Here is a 10,000-nt window from a genome sequence, read left to right as displayed (position 1 = left end):
TAAGCACTTTTTTAAAATAACATTTTCACTCTGGAATAATCTGTACTTTTTTCGGTTACATTCAATGAAAAACTTTGTTCCTTTTCATTCCCTTTTTTTGTTCCTTTGTTCCTTTTCATTTTGTTTTTATTCCCTTTAATGTTTCTAATCCCTAGCTCAAAAAGGAATGAATTTTCACTACCTTTTGTAAATTTTTCATTTTTTTTCCCCTCACGTGATTAAAAATGTGATTTTTTAAAAAAAAAAAAGACAATGGCAAAACAGAATGTTTAAATACAACTGATTTCAAAACAAAACCGCATCAAAATAAAATGTTTTATCTGTCCATGGCTCTAGTTAAAAGTGGTAACGTGAAGTGCCGGTATGAAACATAACCGATTTTTTAAAAAATTTATATTCAGAAACTAATCATTAATGGTTAAGCATTAATAGGAACTAACTGAACAAATCAATTTGTCCTCTCGCAGGCTCAGGAGTGGATGACGCACTGCGAGGACTATTTCAAGCGTCTGAATTTGGAAGAGAGCATCATGAGCTTCTCTCCTGAAGTTCTGCAGACACTGCAGGACTACCACAACGAGGCCACCAAGTTCTCTCTGGAGAACTTCAGCTCTCTGAACGACACGGTGGCCACGCTGGGCAGCCCCCGCCAGCTCCACCACTGGAACCACATCTGGATGAAGTGCCAGGAGACCCGGAAACAGCTGGAGGAGTTGTTGGAGAGAGCGGCAGTGCGAGAGGAACCCGTGTCTGACTCTTCTCTAACCTCTGACCTTTCAAAACCCAGGGAAATACCTGTAATATGTGTGGATTTGCAATGCGGAGAGAGCAGAAGTTCTCTTCCTGAGATTAAACACACCTTCGAGTTCGAGGATGAGAAACCTCACTCGGCAGGACCGTTCTCTAAAAACGACTCTCCTTTCAGATCTTTTCTTTTCCCTCCCGAGAGAGAAAAACTCACTCCGTCGCCGCTGGACGACACGGACAGCGACTGCACCGTCGACTCGTCGTATTCCTGTCACTCGGAGCCTGGAGCGAGGCACCGCAGGCCTCCGCTGAAGAAGATGATGAAGAAGACGGTGAGCTCTGATCTCTCGGGACACCACGGCTACCTGGGCGTCTACATCAAAGGGCTGGAGCTCAGCAACAACACGTGTGTGGAGAAGAAGCTGCAGAGGCCACACGTGAAGAGTCCAGTGCTGGCACGGAGCAGGAGCCTCCCATCTCCCTCCCTAAGTCAGGGAAGACCGGGGGATGGTGAGAGCAAGAGACAGAGCAGGTGACACACACACACTCACACACACACTCACACACACACACACACACTGTGAAGGTGGATGGATGGATGAAACTAGTTCATTTGTAATTTGATTCCTTGCAGTAAAATCCAGCACATCATGGACGAGATGATCTCCACAGAGAGAGAGTACGTGCGTTCCCTCTCCTACATCATGGAGCACTACTTCCCAGAGATGGAGAGGCCGGACCTGCCGCAGGACCTCCGAGGAAAGCGCAGCATCATCTTCGGAAACCTGGAGAAGCTGTGTGACTTCCACAGCCAGTACTTCCTGAAGGATCTGGAGCAATGTGCACATTCCCCGCTTTCAGTCAGCACCTGCTTCCTGAGACACGTGAGTCTTTACAAAGCATCCGTTTCTTCTTCTGGAATATTCTAAATCCAAGAGGCATCACAGGAATGTGTAGGTGTGGTGGTGTTAGGAAGGCCATTAAGAATAAACAACATGTGTGTGTGTGTGTGTGTGTGTTTGTGATTGACAGGAGGACCAGTTTGGAATGTACGCTCTGTACAGTAAGAATAAACCGCGCTCCGACGCCCTGCTCACCAGCCACGGCAACGCTTTCTTCAAGGTGAGACACACCCGTCTGAGGCGTTACGTAAAACAGCTCAGGTACAGAATAAAGGCAGCGTGACGGAGACGTGCTAAAGAACACGTTCTCAAAAACACCACCTCCGTTCCTTCTGCACTAAACCACTTGAACATTATTTCTCAAAAACACTAATTAACATGAATAACCTCAATAACGGACGCTAATAAAAGGAAAGTGTATTAAAACAAAGTGATAAGCTGTGTATATTATTTTATATATTATTAATTCATCTTTAGTAAGCGCTCTGTCCTGGTCAGTGTCGCGGTGGAGCCGGAGACGGCCATTTTGTATATTATACTGTGTCGGCCATTTTGTATATTATACTGTGTCGGCCATTTTGTATATTATACTGTGTCGGCCATTTTGTATATTATATTGCCCATATTCGATTGACCAGAAAATGAGAGTTCTGTTCTAGGAAGAAAGATGTTCTGTACAGAAAGTGTTTGTGTGTGTGTGTGTGTGTGTGTGTGTGTGTGTGTGTGTAACCTTTTCTTGTGTCTACATTTTTAACTAAAACACCTGGTGTTTACCGTAAAACCCCTGTATAGACACGCACTCCATGGTCGTAAAATCTCAAAACGAACGATTAAGTCTATGGGAAAATCTAAAACGTCCTCCTCAGCTGCTCTGAGGTTTTAAGTTAGATGAGAACTGATAATAATCATCGCTCATCGGGTCTCGGAAAGCAAGATCATCAGGAACGTCACTGTTTCCATATCGAATTTGACACCACAACCTTCCGAAACTACCGAGGGTCCGGTGTCCTCACAGCTCGTGGTTACGGACGTGTACAAAACACAGTGTGCCATGACGGAGACTTTCATGGATCCGTTTACAGCAGGATTGTTTATATTTATTATCACTGAGATGAAGAAGTTCTCACGTAATCTAATCTAAACGATGCCCAGAGAAGTAGCGTGGGTTCAGTAGGATTCACGAGGTCTGACTTCATATTGCTCGTTTAAAATGTTGTGTCTTTTTTTGTCGTGATTCGTTTTGCAGTGCCTCTGGGAGGACACTCTGTCTGTCTTTTAAAGCTAGCAGGTCCCAGGTCATGTATAGTCAAGCTCGCCTTTAAGCATATACATCTGTCTTAAGCAGCAGTGACATCAGACTTGTTTTTTCACGTTCCTTTCACGTGTAAGATGAACTTTGACATTTCCACATCGCACATTATTTCCCATTGAAGAATTGTTTTGGTTTTTTTTTTTTTTTTCACCATGTTTGGTCTGAGCCCTGCTTTATTTTAGTAGATCTATGAAAATTATCAAATTGTTAAAAATATTTTTTTTAAAGTCTTCAAATCGCTGATGTGTTTTTCCCGTAGAATAAGCAGATGGAGCTGGAGGACAAGATGGACCTGGCGTCCTACCTGCTGAAGCCCATCCAGAGGATGAGTAAATACGCCCTGCTGCTGAAGGACCTGATAAAAGAGTGCAGCCAATCGCAGGAGCAGGAACTCGCCGACCTCAGGACCGCTGAGGAGATGGTCAAGTTCCAGCTGCGCCACGGCAACGACCTGCTCGCCATGGACGCCATCAGAGGATGTGATGTAAGCAGCACGATATAAACCGTGTCTGTTTGATTCAGTAGCGACTTTTAGAGCTCAAAGACACGTTAAGTGATTTTTTTTTTGGTTCGGTTTGTAGGTGAATCTGAAGGAACAGGGCCAGCTGAGGTGTCAGGACGAATTCATAGTGTGGTGCGGACGCAGGAAGTACCTCCGGCACGTCTTCCTGTTCGAGGACCTCATCCTGTTTAGCAAAACCAAAAAGATCGAAGGGGGATACGACATCTACATCTATAAACAATCTTTTAAGGTGAAGGGTTTAAACATCTCAAACATCTCAAACATCTCAAAAGCATGGTATTTCCTGGCTTTGTCTCGTTTGTGTACGGCTGAAATAGGACCCCAAAAGTAATCCAGAACATGAAAAGGTGTTGTTGTTTTTTTTTAAGTACAGAATTTGGAAAAATTAAAAAAAAACAAACACTTATGCTGGTTTTATACTGTGGCTTCAACACTCTTTTAAGATGTTCACCTCTCACATTGTATGAGATCCCAATAAAATCCTGGCTGCATTCTATAACAGATTGCGTGATAACGTGTCGGATTATACGATGAAGATTCCCGCTACATTCTGCTTAAACAATCGGCGTGATCTGGAAATCATAAACACAAACATTGTCAAGTGAGCTTAAGGAAATAAGGACGTTTTTTTTCTATCCATTAGCATGTTTTTTTAAGTTTTCCTATTGCTAGCGTATTCGTAGCTGTACCATGAGTTTGGCGCTCTCCTATCGGTGGATTTTAGATGAGCGTCTTAGCGGTGCTCACATTACTGGAACATTTCTCACACTGACAGAACTCGGCAGAAAATCAGCCAGCAATAAGACATACATTATATATTCTAACACCAGCAACATCAACTCAGGACCAAAGAATTCCTTTACGATGTACAATTTTTGTCAGAAAAGTGGCTGAAAATCGTACAGTGTAAAGCGCCTTGCTTTAAATTCACATTGTCAGCAGAATTTCTTAAAGGTTTACTCAAAAAGTCCAAAAAGCTTTAGTAGGTTATAACCAATAGCTCATTGTTTGAGTGTTTTCCCCAGACCGCAGAGATCGGGATGACGGAGAACGTGGGCGACAGCGGCCTCCGGTTCGAGATCTGGTTCCGGCGCAGGAAGTCCCAGGACACGTTCATCCTGCAGGCCAGCTCGGCCGAGAGCAAGGCGGCCTGGACCTCCATCATCGGCAAGATCCTGTGGAGACAAGCGCTCAGAAACAGAGGTCAGCTAACTCTACGTTCACTCGTGTTGCCCGTGTCACTTGTGGGCGTGGCCTATCCACTGGTTTATCGGTATAGAGTACTATTTTTGTGTTTTGTGTGTCAGGTTTGGGTTTTTTTTTTTTTTCTGGAGGCTTTGAAGCTAACAAGTGAGAGAAGAAGCACAGTTTTAGTTTAGCATTGTGTTATTTATAAACAAGGACATAATCACAGAGATAAAAACAATCACAGCACCATCATGTTCTTCCTCAGCACTACGTTTGGTGTCAGACTCAGCTGGGGGCGTGGCCTAAAGTTTGAGGCTAGAGCTTTATATCAGAAGTAATTTGATTTGTAGCTATTTTTAATTTTAGATGAAAAAGTATATAAGTAAAAAACTGCTGGCAAAAGTGGCTTTATTCTGTCTCTGCAAGAGACAGCGCCCTCTGGTGGACAGGAACAGTATACCATCTGTACTGATCTATCTATAGCTTATCTTCCCTCTCTCAGATACCATATAGTTTTATCCTGGTATTTCATGTGTGGTCTCTCTCTCTCTCTCTCTCTCTCTCACACACACACACACACACACACACACACACACGTCTCCTCTGCTCAACAGAGCTGCGGATGCAGGAGATGGTCTCTATGGGAATCGGGAACAAGCCCTTCATGGACATCAAACCGAGCGACGCAGCCATCAGCGACCGAGCTGTAGATTACATCATGAAAGGCACAGGTACGTCCACTTCTTGTCCTTCTTCTCCTCACATCTCCCTCTCCCTCTCTCTCTCACTCTCTCTCTCTCTTTTATACTCTTTTATACTTTCGTACACACTCTATCTCTCTATGTGTGTGTCGTTTTCTGTGTCTGCTGTTGAGTGTATTATTTATTTATCTGTAATTTGTGCTATTAAAATAATCTAGACAAATCTTTTATTCATGGCAGTCGTTCTCTCTATCTGTCTCTCTTCCGTTCTTTCCCTCCAATATTTCCTCTTCTGTCTTTTTCTCTCTCTGTCCATTCTTTGCCTCACTCTTTCTCTGTTTCTCGCATTGTTTCACTCTCTCTCACTCTTTCTCTGTTTTTCTATAATTTCCCCTTATTTGTTTTTACCAGTCTCTGTCTTTCTTTCTCTCTGTCTCTCTCTTGCTCTCTGTCTGCTTTCTCTCTGTCTCTCTGTCTCTCTCTCTCTCTCTCCCTGTCTACATCTCTTTCTTTCTGTCTCTTTTTCTAGCTCTCTTTCTTTCTGTCTCTGTCTAGCTCTCTTTCTTTCTGTCTCTCTGTCTAGCTCTCTTTCTTTCTGTCTCTCTGTCTCGCTCTCTTTCTTTCTGTGTCTCTGTCTAGCTCTCTTTCTTTCTGTCTCTCTGTCTCGCTCTCTTTCTCTGTGTTTCTCTGTCTAGCTCTCTTTCTTTCTGTCTCTCTGTCTAGCTCTCTTTCTCTCTGTCTCTCTCTTACCCCCTCTCTCTGTGTTCCTCTCTTTCTCTGTCTCTGTCTCTCTCCCCCGTCTTTCTTTCTCGCTATGTACTCATCTTTGTTTTTCACCACCACCTCTCTCTCTCTCTCTCTCTCTCTCTCTCTCTCTCTCTTTCCCTGACTGTGAGACACTCTGTAATTACAGCTCTGATCTCTCGCTCTGTTTAAGACGGAGATGCGCTCTGAGAGTTGAAGATCACTCTGCTGTCTTTCAGCGCCTCCTTTTTAAACACTCCTAAAAAGATCTCTCATGACTGGACCTGACTGTCTGTCTGTGTGTGTGTGTCAGTGTGTGTGTGTGTGTGTGTGTGTGTGTTAGGAGTTTTATAGATTTAAAAGAATATGATCTCTATCTCTAGCAACTCCAGCACATAAATATATTTTTTTAAATACGCCGATAATTTATAATATTTATACATTTATAATAAAATATCACGAGTCATTTAAGCCTGCCTCTTCTCTGTTTTCATTGGTTGCCGTGTTTAATGAATCACAGTCATTTTAACCGCAGAGTTTGTTCTTTCTCTCAGAAATAATGTAGATAAACAGACGTTGGTAGAATTGATGGATTGTTGGATTTATCTCTGCAGAGTCACGCACTCGTTCCTCCATCTCCGTCTCCTCCTACGATCACTCCAGCCCGTTCAAGAGACCGCACTCCACCATCTCCAACAGCAGCTCCTCCTCCTCCAGTAGCCACTCCTCTTCCTCCTTCATGAGCTCCCTCAACCTGTCGCTCTTTAGCTCCGCCCCCCACCCGCCTCTCGCCCACTGGCACTACGACTGCATCGAGGAGGACGAGCTGGAGCACGACGCCGCCATGCAGCCCTCCATGGGTGAGTCCGCGTGCACATCTGACACCTAATGGAGTCCTATAGCTACCCTCCGGTGGCTCCGCCCCTTGCGCTTTGTAGTGCCAAAAAAAAAGTGTCCAACAGTGTGTATTTCATTTTCAAGGTTTTTAGTACAAATATAGGACTGAACTATCATCACAAAGCTTCATAAGTATGTAAAGCTATGGTCTCTTTTACTGTTCTGTGTATCGTAGCAAGAACTGGCTACTGGAGGCGCAATTTGTGAAGTGCTTGGACCCCACAGATCGCTGCTTACGACTATATTAATAATTAACATCATTCGCAGAAACAGAAGTCCTCAGATTCAGAAATGCAAAAATCCAAGATGTCGCAATACGTCACCTGCAGCAGAGCAGCAAGACGAAGGGCAGTGTGATGGTCAGAGCTGGCTCTGGCTCTGGCTCTGTGTGTGTGTGTGTGTGTGTGTGTGTGTGTGTGTGTGTGTTTACAACACCAGAGGAAATGTAACAGGAAACACCTCCTACACCAGTGGCTAAGCTTTGATTCTAAATAAACCATGACACTATGAAGGATCTAGATGATGATTGTGTGTGTGTGTGTGTGTGTGTGTGTGTGCGCGCGCACGTGTGTGTGTGTGTGTGTGTGTGTGGTTAAACTGGTGCAAAGTGAGTGAACACTGAAAGGATGCACTGAGAGCAACGGCCGTTCTCAAACTTATTTTTTTCACCGTGCGGTTTTTACAAGAGCCGCAACAATGATCAGCGGGAGGAGAAGTGACACGCTACATGATACACGCGACATGCTACGCGCTACGCTGCAGCCTCTCTGTCTCTCTCTCTCTCTCTCTCTCACACACACACACACACACACACACATTCAAAAGCGTTCTAATACATGAGAAGGAAATGATTAGAAACACTCACGGGTATAACAATTCAGTTTCTCTGAAATTCTCTGTGAAGCAAATTTGCATAAAATAACTCACTTCATCACAGGTTTATATTAACGCACTCATTCTAATACGTTGTCGTTTCTATAGCAACAACTCGTTCACAGGGACGTACACGGCAGACGGCAGACACTCCACGTGAACAGATTTTTTAAAAAAAATCTTCGATACGGTGAAGCTTTATATAATTTATTTAACGTTTACAGAAGGAGTCTCCGGTCTCATCGCTTTGTAACTCTCAGAGGTAAAGACGCAACTTTCCGAGAAGAACTGTTCGTATTGTTCATTAATAAATAAATTTTAATCGTTATCACTTTGCTGTGGTGTAAGAGGAATAAAACACTTCAGGGACGTGCTGTTATAGGAAAATAATCGACGTGGTAACAGTCACTCCGCTTCATCATCATCATACTGGTACATCACTCATTATCTTACACACACACACACACACACACACACACAAACTCACAGTGGTTTATTCTTTAAATTTGTTCTTTATTTTGTGTGTGTGTGTGTGTGTGTGTGTGTGCAGTCACAGAGGGTTCCGAGTCGTCGTCTCACAGCACCTCGAGCGACGGCGTGAACAGCGTGAACAGCGTGAGCGCTCTGTCCGTCCCCCATCACTCGTCCCTCATCATGGACTCCTTCAGCAGCGAGTCATCCTTCCTCTGTTCCTCCTCCGTCTCCTCGTCTCCGTCACACCACTTCCACAAGGAGCACAACGACACTAACAGCTTCATCACAGCGGTGAGATTACACACACACACACTTATCTCACAAACACACCACTAAAAATGACATTCCTGTAGCTTGACCAAAAGCCACAGTGTTTTATATAGAAACGTGTCACACACTGTGTGTATAAGCACTGAGTGTTACTGAGTGTGAGACGTGACGAAGACCAAAACGAACTTCTCCACAACTCCGAGTTCAGCAAGTGACGTCAAATCAAAATGGCCGCTCAGAGCATCAGCAGTAAACACAGCAGCACGACTTACCTTTAAAAACTGTCGTATATTTAACTGACGTTTTCACTCGTTAAATCTATAACACTGACTGTACGGCAGTAAATATGCAGCACTCATCACAGTTAGCTGGCTAGCATGCGGCTCACAAACGACAAACATGGAGGCGTCCGTGAGGTTTTTTTTTCCACTTTGTAGCTCAAAGAAATCAGAAATGACGTAATTTTCAAATTCTGAGTTAAGTCGAATGCAGCACACACTGGAGCGTCGACCTCGTTTTACACACTACACGACTTTACGATCAGTAGTTTGGTGTGAACGCTACACACTCGCTCACACACTCGATCTTTCCCCTGGAGAAAAGATTCCCGCCATTCTGATCTTCAAACAGAAATAAACACGAGAGCAGCCAGTCATGTGACTTTGTTAATGTTTTGTACACAAACAAGTGTACAGATCCCAGTGTGTGAGTGTTTAGAGGTGTGTGAAAGTGAATAAGCGTGTACACCGATCAGCCATAACGTTAAATCCACCTGCCTAATATTGTGTACATTCCCCTTGTGCCTCCAAAACCTTTCTGATCTGTTGAGGCATGGACTCCACGAGACATCTGAAGGTGTGTGTGGTCTCTGGCACCAAGACGTTAGCAGCAGATCCTTAAAGTCGTGTAAGTTGTGAGGTGGGGCTTCCATGGATCGGACTTGTTTGTCCAGCACGTCCCACAGATGCTGGATGGGATTGAGATCTGGGGAATTTGGAGGCCAAGTCAACACCTTGAACTCTTTATCATGTTCCTCAAACCGTTCCTGAACAATTTTTGCAGTGTGGCAGGAAACATCATCCTGCTGAATGAGGCCACTGCAATTAGGGAATACCGTTGCCATGAAGGAGTGTACTTGGTCTGCAGCAATGTTTAGGTAGGTGGTACGTGCCAAAGTAACATCCACATGAAGGCCAGGACCCAAAGTTTCCCAGCAGAACATTGCCCAGAGCATCACACTGCCTCCACCAGCTTACCTTCTTCCCATAGTGCATCCTGGTGCCATCTCTTCCCCAGGTAAGCGACACACACACCCGGCCTTCCACATGATGTAAAAGAAAACGTGATTCATCAGACCAGGCCACCTTCT

The 10,000-nt window shown here is 44.3% G+C and overlaps 1 protein-coding gene across 2 annotated transcripts in view; it reads left to right on the top strand.

Annotated features, from left to right (window-relative positions):
* Window positions 1-10,000, top strand: part of zgc:158766 (uncharacterized protein LOC100009641 homolog) — a 67,397-nt gene that overhangs the window by 52,976 nt on the left and 4,421 nt on the right. For both annotated transcript variants that reach the window (XM_053227877.1, XM_053227878.1), the window contains exons 14-22: window positions 468-1,279; window positions 1,382-1,631; window positions 1,780-1,869; window positions 3,221-3,445; window positions 3,543-3,713; window positions 4,510-4,687; window positions 5,287-5,403; window positions 6,732-6,977; window positions 8,438-8,652. In XM_053227877.1, coding sequence (XP_053083852.1) covers window positions 468-1,279; window positions 1,382-1,631; window positions 1,780-1,869; window positions 3,221-3,445; window positions 3,543-3,713; window positions 4,510-4,687; window positions 5,287-5,403; window positions 6,732-6,977; window positions 8,438-8,652 — 2,304 coding nt within the window. The remainder of the gene's footprint in view (window positions 1-467; window positions 1,280-1,381; window positions 1,632-1,779; window positions 1,870-3,220; window positions 3,446-3,542; window positions 3,714-4,509; window positions 4,688-5,286; window positions 5,404-6,731; window positions 6,978-8,437; window positions 8,653-10,000) is intronic.

The sequence above is a fragment of the Pangasianodon hypophthalmus genome, chromosome 22, assembly GCF_027358585.1.
Source record: "Pangasianodon hypophthalmus isolate fPanHyp1 chromosome 22, fPanHyp1.pri, whole genome shotgun sequence".
Classification (NCBI taxonomy): Eukaryota; Metazoa; Chordata; class Actinopteri; order Siluriformes; family Pangasiidae; genus Pangasianodon; species Pangasianodon hypophthalmus.
This window is presented reverse-complemented; position numbering and strand designations above follow the sequence as displayed.